Source organism: Pan paniscus, chromosome 20 (assembly GCF_029289425.2).
Source record: "Pan paniscus chromosome 20, NHGRI_mPanPan1-v2.0_pri, whole genome shotgun sequence".
Lineage (NCBI taxonomy): Eukaryota > Metazoa > Chordata > Mammalia > Primates > Hominidae > Pan > Pan paniscus.
The window spans coordinates 58,476,695-58,498,755 of record NC_073269.2 but is presented as its reverse complement, the minus strand read 5'-3'; the positions used below and the strand labels follow the sequence as shown (position 1 = coordinate 58,498,755).

At 44.5% G+C, this 22,061-nt stretch overlaps 1 protein-coding gene and 1 pseudogene across 3 annotated transcripts; one reads left to right on the top strand and one right to left on the bottom strand.

Moving 5' to 3' along the window:
* Nucleotides 1-3,421: 3,421 nt before the first annotated feature.
* Nucleotides 3,422-19,963, bottom strand: ZNF534 (zinc finger protein 534). 3 transcript variants are annotated; one of them, XM_034945361.4, is made up of 7 exons: nt 19,662-19,963; nt 16,830-17,089; nt 14,750-14,789; nt 14,584-14,665; nt 11,981-12,107; nt 10,856-10,984; nt 3,422-8,332 (listed from the first exon to the last, which is right to left on the bottom strand). In XM_034945361.4, the coding sequence occupies exons 4-7, from the start codon at nt 14,596-14,598 to the stop codon at nt 6,618-6,620; spliced, it is 1,986 nt and encodes a 661-aa protein (XP_034801252.2). In that variant the 5' UTR covers nt 14,599-14,665; nt 14,750-14,789; nt 16,830-17,089; nt 19,662-19,963; the 3' UTR covers nt 3,422-6,617. The 3 variants fall into 3 exon arrangements, with proteins under 3 accessions (XP_034801252.2, XP_054959797.2, XP_054959796.2); XM_055103822.3 differs by having other exon boundaries at nt 16,830-17,035; XM_055103821.3 differs by lacking the exon at nt 14,750-14,789 and having other exon boundaries at nt 16,830-19,963.
* LOC130540996 (developmental pluripotency-associated 5 protein-like) lies at nt 14,761-20,190 on the top strand (annotated as a pseudogene).
* The last annotated feature ends 1,871 nt before the right edge of the window (nt 20,191-22,061 follow it).

The following is a 22,061-nucleotide window of genomic DNA, read 5'->3' as shown; positions in this document are numbered from 1 at the left end:
CCATCTTATATCAACTTGGTACCTCCATTGAATTAGAGATTTAAAGGAACACTTCTTTTTCATAATTATAGAGAACCTAGATCATATCAGTTATTGTCTTATGTGCATTTTCATGTCACAAAATTTTGTCTCAAAAGAAAACTTTCATTTATATATTCCCTGTGTTTTTCAGAGGAGTAACACAGGTAAGAAATGGAAATTATACATATAATAAGGATTACAATGTATGGAAGGAAAAATATAGAAAAATTCTTGTTTTCAGAGGATCATGGCAGATGGCAGGGCAGGACTAACTTGCAGCTTCCACTCAGATGGACAGCAGTGTGTGGAGTCCTGCATCATGAATTTTTGCCCCAGAATGACTGCAAGAGTAAATTAGGAAGCCAAGAAAACCCACAGGACCTCTGCAGGAAGTTGATTGCTCTTGCTCCCACAGGACCCAGGAGACACCCCAAATACTGTGAGTGCCCAAACTGTGTAAGTGGGAAAGGAAGATCGTCTGCCAAGAACACAAACCCTCACTGGCAAACCTGAAGGTCTAGATCATGGGAGAAGATTCTGACCTTACCTGGAACTCAGTCAATTTAGAGAACTGAGGCTGGGTGCTATGGCTCACACCTATAATCCCAGCATCTTGGGAGGCTGAGGCAGGTGGATCACTTGAGGTCAGGAGTTCGAGACCAGCCTGACCAACATGGTGAAACCCCATCTCTACAAAAAATACAAAAATTAGCCAGGCATGGTGGCATGTGCTTGTAATCCCAGCTAGTCAGGAGGATGAGGCAGGAGAATCGCTTGAGCACTGGAGTTGGAGGTTGCAGTGATCAGAGACTGCACCACTGCACTCCAGCCTGAGTGACAGAGCAAGACTCTGTCTCAAAAAAAAAAAAAAATCAGCTGAGTGAAAAACAGGGGTAGTGGGAAAAGCTCTCTTGGTCCCCTAGCAAGCCATTTTCTGCCTTGCCTCACAGGGGTCCTTGGGGAGGGCTGCCAGAGGCACTGGGAAAAGGCCACAGGGAGAAGGAAACCTCCAGTTGAACTTTGTAACAATTCCAACTGAATGAGAAGTCTCCTGGCCAAAACTCACGGAAGAGCGTGAATCCACTGTGCAGACTCCACAGGCTGGGAAGCACGAAAGCCTTACTTGCTTTTGTAGTTGGGAGGCTGGTAGCCTGGGGCAAGTTCTCAGCCCTGCTTGACCACTGCCTGGAAACACACTTCGTGCTGTTGGGACATGGGGGCATGGTGGGAGTGACACTGGCCTTTTGGGTTGTGCAGGAGCTGGGTGAGGCCTATGACTACCGGCTTTCCCTCACTTCCCTGACAATCTGCATGACACTGCAGAGGCACCCATAATCCTCTTAGAAACATAACTCCATTGACCTGGGAACCACAACCCCATCCCCCACAGCAGCAGTACCACGACCTGCCAAGGAGAGTCTGAGCTCAGACACACCTAGCCCTGCCCCCAACTGATGGTCCTTCCTTACCCACCCTGGTAACTGAAGACAAAGGGCATATACTCTTGGGAGTTCTAGTGCCCTGCCCCCACCTAATCCTCCCCATACTACCACAGCTGATGCTCTCTTGAAAGCACCACCTCCTAGCAGGAGGCCAACCAGCACAAAAATAGTACATTAAACAACCAAAACTCAGGACCCTCACAGATTCCATTTCGGCCCCCTGCCACCTACACTGGAGCAGGTCCTGGTGTCCACAGCTGAGAGACTCATAGACAGTTCGTATCACAGGACTCTGTGCAGACAACCCCCAGTACCAGCCTGGAGCCTGGCAGACCTGCTGGGTGGCTAGATCATCCAGATGGGAGATAACAATCACTACAGCTCAGCTCTCAGGAAGCCACATCCCTAGGAAAAGGGGGAGAGTACTACATCAAGGGAATACCCCATGGGACAAGAATCTGAACAACATCCTTAAGCCCTAGACCTGCCCTCTGACAGAGCCTACCCAAATGAGAAGGAACCAGAAAGCTAACTCTGGTAATATAACAAAACAAGGTTTTCTAACATCCCCCAAAAAATCACAGTAGCTCACTAGCAATGGATACAAACCAAGAAGAAATCCCTGATTTACCTGAAAAATAATTCAGAAGGTCAGTTATTAAGCTAATCAAGGAGGCACTAGAGAAATAAAATGATACAATAAATGAGGGGAGAAATTTCAGTTAAATAGATAGCATAAATAAAAAACAATAAAAACCTCAGGAAACAATGGATGCACTTACAGAAATGCAATATGCTCTGGAAAGTCTCAGCAATAGAATTAAACAAGCAGAAGAAAGAATTTCAGAGCTCAAAGACAAGGTGATTTTTTTGTTTGTTTTTTGAGATGGAGTCTCACTACATCACCCAGGCTGGAGTGCAATGGCGCAATCTCGGCTCACTGCAACCTCCGCCTCCCAGGTTCAAGCAATTCTTCTGCCTCAGCCTCCTGAGTAGCTGGGGCTACAGGCACTCACCACCATGCCCAACTAATTTTTGTATTTTTAGTAGAGATGGGGTTTCACCATATTGGCCAGGCTGCTCTTGAACTCCTGACCTGGTGATCTGCCCACCTCAGCCTCCCAACGTTAAGATGAGGTTTCTGAATTAACTCAATCCAACAAAGACAAAGAAAAAATAAGAAAATATGAACAAAGTCTCCAAGAAGTCTTGGATTATGTTAAACAATGAAACCTAAGAATAATTGGCATTCCTGAGGAAGATGAGAAATCTAAAAGTTAAGAAAACATATTTAGGGTAATAATTGAGGAAAACTTTCCCAGGCTTGCTAGAGACCTAGACATCCAAACATAAAGAAGCTCAAAGAATACATGAGAAATTCATCGCAAAAAGATAATCACCTAGGCACACTGTCATCAGGTTATCGAAAATTAACAACATTCCCATTCTGTGTGCTCAGACTTAAAAGAAAATGCATGTTTTCTCTTCCATTTCAAAAATAAGACTACTGTTTTCCATCTTTGCTAAACAGGAACTATTGCTATTCAATTGAGGAGGTGACCACCCCTTCCCCTCCATGATTGCTACCACGCAATCAGTACCTAACAACAATTATTCTCTTCCCATAAAAATGCCATGCCTTTAATGGCATGCTCTATTTTACAGTTATTTATTAGAGCACAGAAGTACTGCACCCTTGTCAAGAAAAGAGTGGGCAGACTGCAATAAGCGTGACTGCTTCAAGCAGTCATCATTTTATGTTATTCTCTACCCATGTCCATGCTGTCTAAATCAGACAATATTTAATATAAAAAGACAGTGTTCTTCTTCCAGGAAGCTGAATACAAGTGATCCTCAGCTAATGAAATCAGCCCTGTCATCCTATTGATTCTTTCACTTGATTCTTTCCCAGAGACCACAGTGAAAGGCCTGTAGGAGGAGGTATATGTCAAGATCTCAAAGTTCAGGTTGAAAGTTATAAAGAGGAAAGTAGCTTTCTGCTGAGACCAGCTCAGTCATGGGGACCCTAACCCAGCGGTGCTAGAGGAATTAAAGACACACACACAGAAATATAGTGTGGAGTGGTAAATCAGGGGACTGACAGCCTTCAGAGCTGAGAGCCATGAACAGAGTTTGACCCACATATTTATTGAGAGCAAGCCAGTGATAAGCATTGCTTCTATTGATTATAGATTACATAAAAGCATTCCTTATGGGAAACAAAGGGATGGGCTCTGGTTAGTTATCTGCAGCACGAACATGTCCTTAAGGCACAGAATGCACATGCTATTATTTGTGGTTCTGGAACGCCTTAAGCGGTTTTTCTGCCCTGGGTGGGCCAGGTGTTCTTTGCCATCGTTCTGGTAAACCAACGACCTTCAGCATGGGTGTCATGCCCATCAAGAACATGTCACAGTCCTACAGAGATTTTGTTTATGGCCAGTTTTGGGGACTGTTTCTGGCCAGATTTGGTGGCCTGTTCCCAACACTTTTAGGAAAAAAGAAAATAATAATTAAATCCTTTTCATGTTCTATAGTAATGGTCCTTGGATATCCTCAGCATATACAATCCATCTGTGTTGTTTTATCCAAGAAGTATATTTTGATTTCTAGTGATTTGGCAGGCCTCAGGAGAGCCTGTGCCACATACATTACATTTATATGATTTCTCCTTAGTATGGAACCTCTGATGTTCATTAATGCTAGAACTCATGACGAGCTTTCCGTACAGTTTGTAAGGACTCTTTCATGAATAAATTATCTGATGCCGTCCAAGGTGTGAATTGTGACTAAAACATTTTACCACATGTTGCATTTGTAAGGTTTCTCTCCATTATGTGGTGATTTGTATTTGTAAGGTTTCTCTCTATGTGGTGATTCGCAAGACGTGAATTTCAATTTGAGACCTTGCCACATTCATTACAGTTGTAAGGTTTGTCTGCAGTATGGATTACAAGATGGGCAGTAAGGCCTGAACATTATCTAAATGCTTTGCCACATTCGCTGCATTTGTAAGGCTTCTCTGCAGTATGAATTCTATGGTGATTTGTTAGGGAATACTTGTGACTGAAGACGTTTCACATTGTTTGTTTATATTTCTAGATAGGGTCTCACTCTGTCACCCAGGCTGGAGTGCAGTACTGCAAACATGACTCACTGCAGCCTCAAGCTCCTACGCTCAAATGATCCTTCTGCCTCAGCCTCCCAAGTAGCTGGGAATACATGCATATACCAACACACCTGGCTTATTTTTTATTATTTGTAGAGATGGAGTTGTCCTTATGTTACCCAGGTTGGTCTCAAACTCCTGGGTTCAAGCAATCCTCTCACCTTGGCCTCCCAAAGTGCTGGGATTATAGGTGTGAGCCACCATGCCTGGAGTACATTCTATATATTCATATGATTTCTCAAGCTGGGTGCAGCAGCTCATGCCTGTAATCCCAGCACTTTGGGAGGCCAAGGCAGATGGATCACAAGGTCAGGAGATCGAGACCAGCCTGGCTAACACGGTGAAACCCTGTCTCTACTAAAAATACAAAAAATTAGCCAGGCATGATGGCATCATGTGCTTGTAGTCCTAGCTACTCGGGAGGTAGAGGCAGGAGAATTGCTTGAACCCAGGAGGTGGCGGCTGCAGTGAGCTGAGATTACACCACTGCACTCCAGCCTGGGCATCAGAGCGAGACTCTTGTTTTGGGGGAAAAAAAAAAAAAAAAGACTTATCTCCACTACGGATTACAAAATGAACAGTAAGACCTGAACACCTTCTCAATGCTCTGCCGCATTCATTACATTTGTAACGCTTCCTTCCAGTATGAATTCTTTTTTTTTTTTTTTGAGACGGAATCTCACTGTCACACAGGCTGGAGTGTAGTAGCACATTCTTGGCTCACTGCAACCTCCATCTCCTGGGTTTAAGTGATTCTCCTGCCTCAGCCTCCTGAGTAGCTGGGATTACAGACACCCACCACCACACCCAGCTATTTTTTTTATTTTTAGTAGTGATGGGGTTTCAACACATTGGTCAGGCTGGTCTCAAACTCCTGACCTCAACTGATCCATCTGCCTCAGCCTCCCAAAGTGCTGGGATTACAGGCGTGAGCCACCGCACCCAGCCTCCAGTATGAATTATTTGATGTGCAAGATGTGAATTGTGACTTTGACTTTGCCATATTTGCTACATTTAAAAGGTATCTACAGTATGAATTTTCCAATGTTGTGCCAGATGTGCATTTTATTTGAAGATGCTGTCATTCATTTGTAAGGTTTCTCTCCAGTATGGATTCTGTGATAGTTTACAAGGTGTGTATTTTAAGTGAATACCTTGCCACACTTGTTATATGTTTAAAGTCAATCACCAGTGTGAATTCTCTTGATGAGAGGTTAGGGAAAACATGTGCCTGAAGACCTTCTTGTATTCTTTATATTTCTATGGTTTCCTTCCAGTATGGATTAATAGATGGGTAGAGAGGCATGATTTCATATGAAATTATTTGCCATATTTATTACTTTTGTGAGGCTTCATAATTTTTTTTGTTTTGTTTTTAAAGAAAGAGTTTTGCTCCTCTTGCCCAAGCTGGAGTGCAATGTTGCAATCTCGGCTTACCACAACCTCCACCTCCCAGGTTCAAGCAATTCTCCTGCCTCAGCCTCCTGAGTAGCTGGGATCACAGGTGCCTGCCACCTCAGTCAGCTAATTTTGTATTTTTAGTAGAGATGGGGTTTCTCCATGTTGGTCAGGCTGGTCTCGAACTTCTAACCTGAGGTGATCTGGCCACCTTGGCCTCCCAAAGTACTGGGATTAAAGACGTGAGCCACCACGCTTGGCAGCTTCAGTCATTTTTTTTTTTTGAGATGGAGTTTCACTCTGTCACCTAGGCTGGAGTGCAGTGGCTCACTCGGCTCACTGGAGGCTCTGCCTCCCAGGTTCATGCCATCCTCCTGCCTCAGCCTCCTGAGTAGCTGGGACTACAGGTGCCTGCCACCACACCCAGCTAATTTTTTTTTTTTTTTGTATTTTTAGTAGAGATGGGGTTTCACCGTGTTAGCCAGGATGGTCTCAATCTCCTGACCTCGTGATCCACCCGCCTCGGACTCCCAAAGTGCTGGGATTACAGACGTGAGCCACCGCGCCCTGCCAGCTTCACTAAATTTTTAAGGCTTCTCTCTGGTATGAATACTGCAATGTTGTACTAGGATGGAATTTTTACTAAAGACCTTGCCACCTTCATTAAAACTGTAAGGCTTCACTCCAGTATGAATATTCCTATGTTGTGCAAGGTGTGAATTCCGACTGAAGACCTTGCTACATTCATTACATTTGTAAAGCTTCTCTCCAGTATGAATTTTCCTATGTCGCGCAAGGTGTGAATTCCGACTGAAGACCTTGCCACATTCATTACAACTGTAAGGCTTCTCTCCAGTATGAATATTCCTATGTCGCGCAAGGTGTGAATTCCGACTGAAGACCTTGCCACATTCATTACAACTGTAAGGCTTTTCTCCAGTATGAATATTCCTATGTCGCACAAGATGTGAATTCCGACGGAAGACCTTGCCACATTCATTACAACTGTAACGCTTCTCTCCAGTATGAATATCCCTATGTTGTGCAAGGTGTGAATTCTGACGGAAGACCTTGCCACATTCATTACATTTGTAAAGCTTCTCTCCAGTATGAATTTTCCTATGTCGTTGAAGGTTTGAATTCTGACTGAAGACCTTGCCACATTCGTTACATTTGTAAGGCTTCTCTCCAGTATGAATTCTACAGTGATAGGTTAGGGAAGACTTGTGCCTGAAGACCTTGCCACAGTCTATACATTCGTAAGGTTTCTCTCCAGTATGGATTAGAAGATGGGCAGTGAGATCTGAACACGTTCTAAATGCTTTGCCACATTCATTACATTTGTAACGCCTCCCCCCAGTATGAATTTTCCTATGTCGTGCAAGGCGTGAATTGCCAATAAAGACCTTGCCACACTCATTACATTTGTAAGGTTTCTCTCCAGTATGAACTTTCCGATGCCTTGCAAGGAGTGCAATTCGACTAAACCCCTTGCCACATTCATTACATTTGTATGGTCTCTCTCCAGTATGAACTGTCTGATGAGTGGTTAGGGAAGACTTATGCCTGAAGACCTTGCCACATTCCTTACAATCATAAGGTTTCTCTCCAGTATGGATTACAAGATGAGCAGTAAGACTGGAACACACACTAAATGCTTTGCCACATTCACTACATTTGTAAGGCTTCTCTCCAGTATGAATTTTCCTATGCTGTGCAAGGTAGGCATGGTGACTAAAGACTTTCTCACATTCTTTGTTATTGTAAGGTTTCTCTCCAGTATGAATTCTCTGATGTTGTGCAAGGTGTGAATTCTGATTGAAGACTTTGCCACATTCATTATATTTGTAAGGCTTCTCTCCAGTATGGATTCGTTGATGTCGTGCAAAGTTTGAATTGCTACTAAAGATCTCGCCACAGTCACTACATTTGTAAGTTTTATCTGCAATGTGGATTACTTGACGGTTAGTAAGGCTTGAAGACACTCTGAAGACTTTCCCATGCTCATTACATCCATAAGGCTTTTCCCTAATGTGTACTTTCTGTTCTTGTGGGAGTAATGTAGAAAAAAGAAAATCATTTCTGTAGTTATTAAAAATATGGGTTTTGACACTGGAAAAACTTATTTGAACTGGTGAAACTGAAGAATTGTCACTGATAGATTTCTCAACATGCTTACATCCATAAATATCCCTTACAGCTTGAAATGGCTGCCATTCAGTCAGATGTAACTGAAGAGTTAATCCACGTTGATTTTTAAGTGACTTGTTTCCTGCATTGCTTCCCAATTTAGAACTCTTTTCTAGAAAAGCAAGAAAATTTTGGAACTTAATCCCGATTCTGGCATGTTTAAAGTCTGACAGAAAACAAGATTCTGCATCACTTCACTCAGACATTGAAAGTATCAGCATACTTTGTTTTTATTGAGATGGAGTCTCACACTGTCACCCAGGCTGGAGTGCAATGGCATGATTGCAATTCACTACTACCTCTGCCTCCTGGGTTTAAGCAATTCTCCCTCCCAAGTAGCTAGGATTACAGGTGCCTGCCACCATGCCTGGCTAACTTTTTTTTATTTTTAGTAGAGACGGGGTTTCACTATGTTGGCCAGGCTGGTCTCAAACTCCTGACCTTGTGATCCACCTGCCTCAGCCTCCCAAAGTGCTGGGAATACAGGCATGAGGCACTGTGCCCGGCCAGTATCAGCATACTTTGTATAACATGTTGGTAATGCAGAAAACACAAGGGAGTGAGGTGATTTACTGAAGCATCTGGAATCTGCAGGAGTTAGGGGAATTAAGGGAGAGCTTGAGAGAGATTATAAGCTGACAAATACAAGAGTAACTAACAGCTTCTGTGAAAAAGCAGGGATAAGCCTCTTAAGGAAAATAAGATATTTAAGAGCAGCAGTGTAGATATGTGTAATAGTACTTTCACAAAGTCAGGAAAGATACATCCCAGAAAAGAATGGAGTGTTCCCACACCCTTACAACAACTAAGGTCTCCCACTGCGCATTATAAAAAATAACTGAAAAAAGTGGTTGTTTCACCAAACCTAAACCAAAAACTACCATACAAGGCCTATGAAAAGATGAGAAAATATGGCTACAATAAATAAATAAATAAATAAAACTCCAGACACCAAACTAAAAGATAACAGAAATAGAAAACTAAATAAAATCAGAAAAACAGTATGTGAAAAGAATGAGGATAACAAACACAGGGGAAATCATTAAAAACAAGAGAACAGAAATTCTGGAGCTGAAATACAGTAACTGATGTAAAAATCCATTAGGGGGTTTAACAGCAGACAGCAAAAGGAATGGAAAACAATGAGCAAACTGAAAGATAAGTTATTCAAAAGTATCAGTTCCAAAGACCACAAAGAAAACATGATGAAGAAAACCTTACAAACCCTAAACATTTTTGAGAGACTATAAGGTGGAACAATATACAAACTATTGGAGATTCATACGAAGATGACAAAGGATGAAAAGCCACAACTGAAGAAATAATGTTAAAACATCACACATCTGAGGAAAGAACTGAATATACAAATTCAAGAAGCTTGACCATTACTAAAATTAACCCAAAGACATTCACACAGGGACATAATATAAGGAAATTATCAAAAGTCAAAGAGAGACAGAGACAAAGTTTGATAGCATCAACAAAAAAAGAGACTTGACATATAATAGGAAACTGTAAAAGTCTATGTGTATTTTTCCAGCGGGTATCTTCAGGGTAGAAGGCAGTGAAGTGATACTGAAAGTGCTTAAAGAAAAATAAGGGCCGGGCACGGTGACTCATGCTTGTAATCCCAGAACTTTGGGAGGCTGAGGTGTGTGGATCATGAGGTCAGGAGATTGAGAACACCTGGCTAACACGGTGAAACCCCGTCTCTACTAAAAATACAAAAAAAATTAGCCAGGCATGGTGGCGGGAGCCTGTAGTCCCAGCTACTTAGGAGGTTGAAGCAGAAGAATGGCGTGAACCCAGGAGGCAGAGCTTGCAGTGAGCCAAGATCATGCCACTGTACTCCAGCCTGGGTGACAGAGTGAGATGGTCTCAAAAAAAAAAAAAAAAAAAAAAAAAAAAAGAAGAAGAAAAATAAGAAAAACATCAATGAAGAATACTATATTTAGCAAAACTCATCTACAAAAATAATTCAGGCTTTCCTAGATAAAGAAGAACTGAAAAAGTTAATTAGAACTCAAAAATCATTATGTGAGGCTGGGCACAGTGGCTCATGCCTGTAATCACAGCACTTTGGGAGGCTGAGGTGGGTGGATCACTTGAGGTCAGGAGTTCAAGTACAGCCTGGGTAATATGGCAATACTCCATCTCTACTAAAAATACAAAAAACTAGATAGGCATGGTGGTGTACACACACAGTCCCAGCTATTCAGAAGGCTGAGGTGGGAGAATCACGTGAGCCCCAGAAGGTGACGCTGCAGCCAGCCATAATCATGCCACTGCACTCCAGCCTGGGTGACAGGAGAGAGATGCTATCTCAAAACAGAAAAAAGAAAATGAAAAATGTCTGTTCACAACTCAAAGGATTTCAGCTTGGTTTTCCCACAGAATTCACCCACTTGCAGAGTTTCCCAAACACTATGTAATAGTGTGGCTTTGCAGAGTATAGTGGCTCAAGCCTGTAATCCCAACACTTTGGAAGACCAAGCCAGAAGGATCCCTTAAGTCCAGGAGTTTAAGGCTGCTGTGAGCTACGATTGCCACTGCACTCCAGCCTGGATGACAGAGTGAGACCCTTCTCAAAATACAAAAATTATGGGGCCTCCACTCTGCCCACCTGAGCTCTCACCTGCGTTCACACCTTTGATGCACTTCCTGCCATCTGGATTGTTTACTATTTTCACTTCACTCTGCAGAGTCCAGGGATCTCTCTTTTGCTCCAACATGGAGGTAACACTCAGGTCAGGAAGACAGATTCCTACTTACAAAAAGAAGAATAAATATGTGCTGTGGCATCTCCAAAGTCCAAGCCCTATATTTAGGTAGGAGAGAGCATATTACAAATTAATCAAGAATAATATTTCACAAATTCAACCACTGACTGCCTCCTTCTGAATGCTAAGGGAACACTGTAACATGTAGACATCAAGCCCTCTTTCAAGAACTACTGAATCAAAAGCGCACAGGTAGAAAACAGGGAACTGGATATTTTTTAAGTCTGTCATAAGGTTCCATGCATACTTCAGCCCTGGTGCCATCAATGATCAATCATGAAGGAAGCAGAATATCTGAAGAAAGGGGACATTTCTTTCTTTTTTTTTTTTTTGAGACAGAGTCTCACTCTGTTGCCCAGGCTTGAGTGCAGTGGCATGATCTCAGCTCACTGCAGCCCCTGCCTCCCAGGTTCAAGCGATTCTCCTGCCTCGGTCTCCCGAGTAGCTGGGACTACAGGCATGTACCACCATGCCTAACTAATCTTTGTATTTTTAGTATGAATGGGGTTTCACCAGGTTGGTCAGGCTGGTGTAAGGGGACATTTCAAGTTCAGAAAGCATAATGCTTTTCATTTCTTTTTTTCTTTTTTTTTTTTTGAGATGGAGTCTCGATCTGTCACCCAGGCTGGAGTGCAGTGGTGCGATCTTGGCTCACTGCAAGCTCCGCCTCCCGGGTTCACGCCATTCTCCTGTCTCAGCCTCCCGAGTAGCTGGGACTACAGGCACCCTTTTTTGTATTTTTACTAGAGATGGGGTTTCACCATGGTCTCGATCTCCTGACCTCGTGAACCATTTGCCTCGGCCTCCCAAAGTGCTGGGATTACAGGCGTGAGCCACTGCACCCGGCCTGCTTTTCATTTCTTAGTCAACAGGTTTCAATCTCAGTCAAGCAATGCAGGGGCTCCCAAGAGACACACAAGAGAAAATGCAAAAAGATATACCAGAGCAGAAGCAGGCTTCTGGAGGGACATTATCCTCACCTAGGGAGATCAGGTTCCTGTAGTTCTCTAACATCACGTCCCTGTATAAAGCTTTCTGCCCAGGGTCCAGGCATTTCCACTCCTCCTGAGAGAATTCTATGGCCACATCGCTGAATGACAGTTGCCCCTAAAAGGAAATCCACATTTCAAAAACAGGGTATGGAGAGAGTACTTATCTTCAAACAGAATGAGAAGACAGTTGTAAGGACTGACTCCACTGAAGTGAGCACTGTGACAAATCCACATTAAAGGATTCTTGAGCTAGTTATGTGTCTGTGATTGTGTTTTATTATACTTTTCCATAAGGAGTGATGACATTCTTTAAATCAGAGTAGATGTCTCCTTTTGTGGATAATACAAGCAATACAAACAAAAAATTAAACCAGGGTTATCTCTATAGAAATGTTAGGTATTATTGCCGGGCACGGCGGCTCATGCCTGTAATCCCAGCATTTTCGGAGGCCAAGGCGGGTGGATCACGAGGTCAGGAGATCAAGACCATCTTGGCCAACACGGTGAAACCCTGTCTCTACTAAAAATACAAAAAATGAGCCAGGCGCGGTGGCGGGGGTCTGTAGTCCCAGCTACTCAGGAGGCTGAGGCAGGAGAATGGTGTGAACCCGGGAGTGGGACATTGCAGTGAGCTGAGATTGCGCCACTGCACTCCAGCCTGGGTGACAGAGTGAGACTCCGTCCCCCACAAAAAAAAAAAAAAAAGAAAGAAAGAAATGTTAGGTATTATTTTTGACACATCAAGTGACATTTAGTATCTACCTGAGATACAAGTATAGTGTCTTCAGAGATGACAATGTCTACAGTGCTTTCTTTCTTTCTTTCTTTCTTTTTTTTGAGATAGGATCTCACTCTGTTTCCCAGACTGGAGTGCAGGGGTGTGATATCCACCCACTGCAATCTCTGCCTCCCAGGCTCAAGCGATCCTCTAACCTCAGCCTCCCGAGTAGCTGGGACTACAGGCTCACACCACTATGCCCAGCTAATTTTTGTATGTTTTGTAGAGATAGAGTCTCACCACATTGTCCAAGCTTGTCTCAAACGCCTAAGCTCAAGTGATCCTCCCACCTCAGCCTCCAAAAATGCTGGGATTACAGGCATGAGCTACCACATCCGACCTATAGTGGTTTTTAAAAATGGTCAAAATCTGGGCCGGGCACAGTGGTTCACGCCTGTAGTCCCAGCACTTTGGGAGGCCGAGGCAGGTGGATCATGAGGTAAGGAGTTTGAGACCAGACTGGCTAACATGGTGAAACCCCATGTCTACTAAATACAAAAAATCAGCCGGGCATGGAGGTGTGCGCCTGTAATCCCAGCTACTCAGGAGGCTGAGGCAGGAGAATGGCTTGAAGCCAGGAGGCAGAGGTTGCAGTGAGCCGAGATTGCATCATTGCACTCCAGCCTGGGTGACAGGGCGAGACCCTGTCTCAAAATAAATAAATAAATAAATAAAATAAATAAAAAATGGTGAAAATCTGAAAACTGCGATGATAACAATAGCAATGGCTGAATAGAGAACACTTCCCATGTGATAGGCACTATTCTCAATGATTTACATGAACTAACTGGTATAGCAACAAAAGCCAATGAAAGAATAATCTGCTCCTATCTTACTGAAAAGACAACTCTTTCACATACACGCTAGCTTGCCCCAGGTGTGAGAACTGAAACAGCAGAGTAAGCAGCAGATCACAGGTGTCTGAGCATGAGAATCAAACCTAAAGAATCAGACAGTTAAGTAACAGATCAGCATCAAAAGTAAATTGACAGTTACCTAATTCAGTAAATTTAAAACAACTTCAAGGATTAAAAACATGGAATTGCCTAATAGTTCATTATATATGCATATATATAATCGATATCCCCATAATACATTACTATAATGTTCTTATAGCCATTGCCTCATTGCCTCTTATAGCCACTATCAGGTATGATGCCTCATATCATCATACATGATAATGTAGAAAAAGTTGAACATCCTGATAAATAGATGTAATTTCAACTGATAAAAATATATATATAATGATGACATGCTATTTATAAAAACTATAGGTTTGCTCATCTGTGCACTCATGCAAACACATCACATGTACACATTTACACATATATATACTAACACTCATATACACTAGTACACATATACATTTATATGGCCGAGATCACAAAACCACACTCCAGCCTGGGCAACACTGCGAGACTCTGTCTCAAAAAAAAAAAAAAAAAAGGAATTCCACATGCAGCTTCTCTAGTCTTAGTCCACAGAACACTCACAGTGCATCCAGATGTGGCCCCTGAACAATCCCTGCTGCCCAACAGCACTGACACCACAAGGCCCACACCCCATCTCCATCTGTGTCTGGGTGTGAGCCCTTCCCAGGACCATGCCCAGTGGAACCTCTTCCCAAGTTCATGTCATTGGGTCATAGGGAACTGGAATCTTAAGTGGAAGTGAAAGGGACTGGAAGAAGCCATGGGTAAGTGCAATGAAATGAGTCAGGCAGGATGCTTCAGAGTCAGAGATTAGCAACTCCAATGCCTGGCATTTCAGGAAGAAACAGAGACAGAACAATCCACTGAGAACACTACCTTACCTGAGCAAGGGCCATTCCTGACTTCCTTTCTTTCCTCTTCCGAGTTGCTTCCTTGCATAATACGTCTCTTTGAAAGTGAATCCTAGTATCAAAAATAATGCTGTTTAGGGCTTAGAATCAACACACCCACTTCCTGTGCCATAGCCACACAAAGGGAAGACCTCACCTTCTGGAATGATGGTCCTCTGCTGCCTACTGTTGATCTCCTACAGGAAAATCAACAAAGTGAGTTTTTTACTCCCTTCCTCAAAACTCTCTCCTGTTTCATGGTGAGCGACACACACACTGCAGCAGTGCAGAGCTGGGCTTGACTAAGCTCCCCTTAAAAGCACAGACTTGGCTGGGTGCGGTGGCTCCCACCTATAATCCTAGCACTTTGGGAGGCCGAGGTGGGCAGATCATGAGGTCAGGAGTTTGAGACCAGCCTGGCCAACATAATGAAACCCTCGTCTCTAATAAGGATACAAAAAATTAGCTGGGCATGGTGACACGGGCCTGTAATCCCAGCTACTCAGGAAGCTGAGGCAGGAGAATCCCTTGAACCTGGGAGGCAGAGGTTGCAGTGAGCCGAGATCGCACCATTGCACTCCAGCCTGGGTGACAGGGTGAAACTCTGTCTTAAAAAAGAAAAAGAAAAAAAAAAGGCCATGTGTGGTGGTTCATGCCTGTAATCCCAGCACTTTGGGAGGCCAAGGCAGGTCGATCACGAGGTCAGGAGTTCAAGATCAGCCTGGCCAAGATGGTGAAACCCCGTCTCTCCTAAAAATACAAAACTTAGCTGGGTAGTGGCAGGCACCTATAATCCCAGCTCTTAGGAGGCTGAGGCAGGAGAATTGCTTGAACCCAGGTGGCAGAGGTTGTAGTGAGCCAAGATTTTGACACTGCACTCCAGCCTGGGTGACAGAGTGCGACTCTATCTCAAAAAAAAAAAAAAAAAAAAAGCACAGACCTCACCCTGACCAAAACTCATGCAGAGCACAGGCCCCTCAGCCCTCTGTGGATCACAGTGCTCAATTCTAGATACAGACTATAGTAGAATCCTTTTATCGATGTGCACTATGTTCCAAGAGCCCCAATGGATGCTTGAAACCTTCATCAGTACTGAACCCTATTAATTCCCCTTAAAGACTCCATGTTACAGCTTCTCACTGGCATATCCAAATTGTCAGCATCAAGGCCGGGTGCAGTGGCTCACGCCTGTAATCCCAGCACTTTGGGAGGCCGAGGCAGGTGGATCACCTGAGGTCAGGAGTTCAAGACCAGCCTGGCCAACATGGTCAAACCCTGTCTGTACTAAAAATATAAAACCTAGCCGGCCGTGGTGGTGGACACCTGTAATCCCAGCTACTCGGGAGACTGAGGCAGGAGAATTGCTTGAACCCAGGAGACAGAGGTTGCAGTGAGCCAACACAGTGCCACTGCACTCCAGCCTTGGCGTCAGAGTGAGACTCTGTCTCAAAAAAACCCAAAAAAGCAAATTGTCAGCATCAATCAATACTCATGTGCCTGGAGGGGATTGTTAAGGGGGGAAAAAAAAGGGTTACATGAAAAAAAAGCACTGAGATACCATAAAAGTGGATCTCATCCAAAAGACCATTGGCCAAGTACGGTGGCTCATGCCTGTAATCCCAGCACTTTGAAAGGATGAGGCGGGCAGATCACCTGAGGTCAGGAGTTCGAGACCAGCCTGGCCAACATGGTGAAACCCCATCTCTACTAAAAATACAAAATTAGAGAGGCATGGTGGCGTATGCCTGTAATCCCAGCTACTCGGGAGGCCCAGGCGGGAGAATCGCTTGAATACGGGAGGCGGAGTTTGCAGTGAGCCGAGATCACGCCATTGCACTCCAGCCTGGGCAACAAGAGCAAAACTCAGTCTCAGGGAAAAAAAAAAAAGACTATTAAGTGACTAACGAGCAGATACAGTCTAAAGTCAGCCCTTGGTATCTCTGGGGTACACATCAATGGATTCAACCAACTACAGACTGAATAATTACAAAAAATGAAAAAAAAATAGCAAAGTGCCAGGATTACAGGCATGAGGCACCGCGCCCGGCCTAGAAGCCTCCAAGCGGTTTTAACACGCAGGGAAGCGACCTCCAGACTCTCTAGAGAACGTCTGAATTTACTTGGAGTGGATAGAGCGGTGCCGGGACTTCAAGGTCTGCATGAGCCCTCAGATCGCGGGTGTAGAAGCACACAAGAACTGGGCAGCCTAAATTTAATCTAGACAAAGGCAAACTCACGGGTGGCGGCTACACGGTCTTTCCACGCAGTCGGGTGCCGGGTCTACAGGAAAAAGCGCGAGAAACGTTCACTCCACGATCTCGACTTCCGGGTCTGCAGGAAATTGCGCGCGCATCGTACAGGCCGGGCCGGGGGCCGAGGGCAGGGCCGGGACAGGGCGGGCTCAAGGCGGGGTCTATGCTTCTGTCAGTCTGACTCAGCGATCCTGTTTTAGGGTTTTGGAGGCGAGATCTGCTCAGCAGTCTGGAAACAGATCTTGCTGGGGCAGAGCAAAATCGGTTGGTGATTAGATTAGATCCACGAGAATTCCTGTTATTACAATAAATTTTAAGTCCCAACTACTCTGGAAGCAGAGAGAGAAGCGAGCGTGAAAAGAAAGCAAAAAGAAAGACAAGGCCGGGTGCGGTGGCTCACGCCTGTAATCCCAGCACTTTGGGAGGCCAAGCCGGGTGGATCACGAGGTCAGGAGATCGAGACCATCCTGGCCAACATGATGAAACCCCCGTCTCTACTAAAAACACAAAAATTAGCTGGGTGTGGTGGTGGGCGCCTGTAGTCCCAGCTACTCGGGAGGCTGAGGCAGAAGAATCACTTGAACCCGGGAGGCAGGGTTGCAGTGAGCCGAGATCGTAACACTACACTCCAGCCTGGCGATGGAGTGAGACTCTGTCTCAAAAAAAAAAAAAAGAAAAGAAAAGAAAAGAAAGAAAGAAAGAAAATAAGACTAGAGAGAAATAGCGCAACAAAGAAAAGAATGTAGGTGTCTGTGCCTGTGTGTGAGAAAAAGGGAGAGACAAGAAAGAACGAAAGAAAGACATTTATTTATTTATTTATTTATTTTTGAGAGAGAGTTTCGCTCTTGTTGCCCAGGCTGAAGCTCAATGACGTGATCTCGGCTCACTGCAACCTATGCCTCCCAGGTTCAAGCGATTCTCCTGCCTCAGCCTCCCGAGTAGCTGGGATTACAGGTGCGCACCACCACACCCGGCTAATTTTTTGTGTTTTTAGTAGAGACGGGGTTTCACCATGGCCAGGCTGGTCTTGAACTTCTAACCTCAGGTGATCTGCCCGCCTCGGCCTCCCAGAGTGTTGGGATTACAGGCGTGAGCCACTATGCCCAGCCAGAAAGACAAATTTTAGGAATTAAGACACTTTGGAACTATCTGTGAATGGGATGGAAGCTAAAGTGTGAAATGCTAAACCCTGCCAGAGTGGAATGTGCAGTTTCATGCCAATGCCCCACAGAATAGAAATACTTTTTTTTTTTTTTGAGACGGAGTCTTGCTCTGTCGCCCAGGCTGGAGTGCAGTGGCACAATCTCGGCTCACCGCAAGCTTCGCCTCCCAGGTTCACACCATTCTCCTGCCTCAGCCTCCCGAGTAGCTGGTACTACAGGCACCCGCCACCATGCCCGGCTAATTTTTTTTGTATTTTTAGTAGAGACTGGGTTTCACCGTAGTCTCGATCTCCCGACCTCATGATCCGCCCGCCTCAGCCTCCCTAAGTGCTGGGATTACAGGCGTGAGCCACCACGCCCGGCTAGAAATACTTTTCATTTACATTCCCCATTCACTCCAGAGGGTGAGGTCAACCCTGTGCTCAATTCCAGAAACTTTCCTAGGGACACCACCTTGGGCATAGAGGACTAAGGTCGGTGTGAAGTCAGGTCACTAACTCTTTCTTTTTAAAAAAGCCAATAACTTTAAAAATAGGTATAAATTATTTAGTTTAAGACTTTTTTTTTTTTAAAGACAGGGAATCACCCTGTGACACCCAGGCTGCAGTGCAGTGGCACAATCATAGCTCACTACAACCTTGACTTCCTGGGGTCATGGGCACCTCCTACCTCAGTCTCCCGAGTAGCTGGAAGTACAGGCCTGTGACATTGGACTGTGCTAATTTTTTAGTTTTATATATTATTATTACTTTGTAGAGATGGAGTCTCACTTTGTTGCCCAGCCGGGTGTCCAAGTTCTGGCCTCAAGTTTTCCTTCTGTCTACACTCCCAAAGTACTCGAATTATAGGCATGAGTCACGGTGCACAGGAGGTAAGGACCCCACATCAGGACCTCAGGTAGTTTTGAAACACAAATATGTAAGATCCACAAGCAGGACTATTGGCTAGAGACAGTGGGGTCACCTGAAGAAATTTTCTTTGACCTGAATAGCAACTTCTCACCTAGGTCACTGGGATCCCGGACTATGGCACTGTTCCAGGCAGGCCTGGTTATCCTGCTTGAGGCAGCAATCCTCTTGAGCCTAGTGAAATGCAACTGGCTGTACCTCAGTGACGTCGCGCTGAGATTCTGCCAGTCAAGATATTACTTCAGTCTCCTGAGACAAGCCTCTACCTCCAGATCCAGGAAGGTCAGTGCACACATAAATTGACTAGCTTTATTAAAGGGGATACTGGGTTGGTGGGGAGACTGCAAGACAGCACTCAAGTGGGGTTGAACTGGCCCAGTTGCGTCTGACTTCTCACTTGTAGTTCCCAAGAATGAATATAAAATGTGCTAGAAAAGCAACATCCTGAGATGAAGGACAGGATCCTGTCCATCCTTACCAGAGAAGGACAGGATCTGTTCCAGTCCCCTCAGAACAGGATGCCCTTCATTGTTTTAGGCCAACGTGCCATGCATCCCGGGAGCATGAAACCTGGGCCAGGCCGCCTTTCAGGCTCCCTCAGCTGTGATGCGGGAGGAACACACACAGAGACTGCATCTGCACTGGGTGGTTTTCCTGAGCCTTTGGGAACAGCATGCATGAACCCCAGGCATCTGCTGTCCCTTGCTGCCAATCTGTAAGTAACAAATTCACTTCATGTAACTTACTGTGTGTTCATGGGACTATCTCTCACTCAACTCCGACACGTTGGTAACCAGTGTGCAGTGAACCTGCTTCACAAGTAAGGCTGTGAAGAAATTGTAATCTTCATACATTTGGTGGGAATCAAAAATACTGATGAACGCTTAGGTCTGGCTCATGCGGGAGCATAGTTTTGGTTGTGAGGGTTACAAGTTGGGAACAATCCCAGACGTAGAAATATCCCACCATGGGTGAAACTTCCTGAAAGATCCAGAGGTGTTCCAGGTCCAGATGCGGCTGCTGGAAGCCATGTTTGGCCCAGACTGATCTCAAATCCCTTACTTCGAGCAGGTGAGCAAGGTCATGCTCATGCTGAAGGCTCTGGAGTCTTCAGACCTCACCGAGGTTGTCGTTTATGGCTTCTGTTTATCCAAGTGCCAGACCAAGTGGATGCCCCAGTCCATGGCTGAGTGGCACTGCCAGCGCCAGGAGCGAGGGATGCTCAAACTTGCGGAAAGCATGAATGCCGTCAAACTACGCCCTTGGGTGAAGTGAGCCAGCTTCCAGCCAATGCGAAGAAAGCCAAGATGTAGAGATCAGATTGTGGCCATAGCTGGAATGGTAACTCCAGATTGGTTTAAACACCGCTCCAGCCTGATGAATTAAAAACAACAACAATAAGAAAAAAAACGCCAGGTGCAGTGGCTCATGCCTGTAATCCAGCACTTTGGGAGGCTGAGGTGGGTGGATCACCTGAGGTCAGGAGTTTGGGAGCAGCCTGACCAACATGGAGAAACCCCATCTACTAAAAATAAAAAATTAGCTGGGTGTGGTGGCACATGCCTGTAATCCCAGCTACTTGGGAGGCTGATGCAGGAGAATCGCTTGAACCCGGGAGGCAGAGGTTGCGGTGAGCCAAGATTGCACCATTGCACTCCAGCCTGAGCAACAAGAGCGAGACTCTCTCTCAAAAAAAAAAAAAAAGAAAGAAAAAAAGAAAAGAAAAGAAAAAAACATCTGTCTAGGGGTTTCTGCCCTTGTTCCAAGTCTTGTGAATATCTCTTTTGACAGTTGCCAATAAAAAAAGTAATTTTTCAGAAAAACAAGACTGCAGATGGTATGGAAAACAGTGTCATTGGACACTTCCTCAACTCAAGATCACCCACCAATTTAAAAAGGATCATCATACATTCTGGTGAAAGACATAAAGATTCCCCCAGGGGTAGGGGATGAGGCAGGGAAGTCCACTCTTATCACTACTATTCCACACAGTGTGAAAAGTTCCAGCCAGTGAAATAAAGGAAGAAAAGGAAATAAAAGTGACAGGCTGGATGTGGTATCTGAGGGCTGTAATAGCAGCACTTTCAGAGATTCATGAAGAATCACAGAACTGTGGACCCATATTAGATACATGACCTACAGAATTGTAAAAGAATAGATTTTTGTTCTTTTAAGCCAATCACTGTGTGGTAGCAATGAGGAAGGAGAGTGGCTTGAGGACAGGAGAAAAAAAATAGTGTACTCTCAGAAAATATGATGGTTGCACAGGTCATCCCCGTAACCTGTGTTACTGAATATGTTCTCATATCCTCAACCCTGTAACCTGTGTGACTGGCTGTGTCAAAGAGGAGTTTGCAAATGTGGTCTAGTTAAGGATCTTTAGATAGACATTATCCTGGATTATATGGTTAAAGTGATAGAATCACAAGGTTCCATATCAGAAGGATGCAGGTAGACCCTGAGGGACAGACAGTTGTGATGTGTTGAAAATAGAGGGATAAAGAGATTTTATCTCACCTTTAAAGTGGAGGAAGTGGGCCGGGTGTGGTGGCTCATGACTGCAATCCCAGTACTTTGGGAGGCCGAGGCGAGCAGATCACGACGTCAAGAGATCAAGACCATCCTGGTTAACACGGTGAAACCCCGTCTCTACTAAAAATAATAAAAATATTAGCCCGGTGTGGTGGCACGCGCCTGTAGTCCCAGCTACTTGTGAGGCTGAGGCAAGAGAATCGCTTGAATCAGGGAGGTGGAAGTTGCGGTGAGCCAAGATCGCGCCACTGCACTCCATCCAGGGACACAAGAGCGAAACTCCATCTCAGAAAAAAGATGGAGGAAGTGGACCATGAGTCAAAGGATGTAAGTGGCCTCTGGAACCTACAAAGGATAAGGAAAAAAAATTCTTGCCTGGAGATTCATGAAGAATCATAGAACTGTGGACCCATATTAGATATGTGACCTACAGAATTGTAAAAACATAAATTTTTCTTGTTTTAAGCCAATCACTGTGTGGTAGCAATAAGAATCTGGTGAAATAATTTTATGTAGAAAATTCCAAAAAATCTACAAAAATCTCTAAACAAGGGAAATGTAAAGGTGGCAAGGTATAAGATCAACATACAGCAATTTTTTTTTTTTTTTTTTTG

What these genes read in the sequence shown, in the direction of transcription:
- ZNF534 (XM_055103821.3), bottom strand. An exon ending in CAGGAACCTGATCTCCCTAG is followed by an intron (nt 10,985 to 11,980) that starts GTGAGGATAATG and finishes TTTTGTAAGTAG; the next exon opens with GAATCTGTCTTCCTGACCTG. An exon ending in CATCAAAGGTGTGAACGCAG is followed by an intron (nt 8,333 to 10,855) that starts GTGAGAGCTCAG and finishes TTGCTTTTCTAG; the next exon opens with AAAAGAGTTCTAAATTGGGA.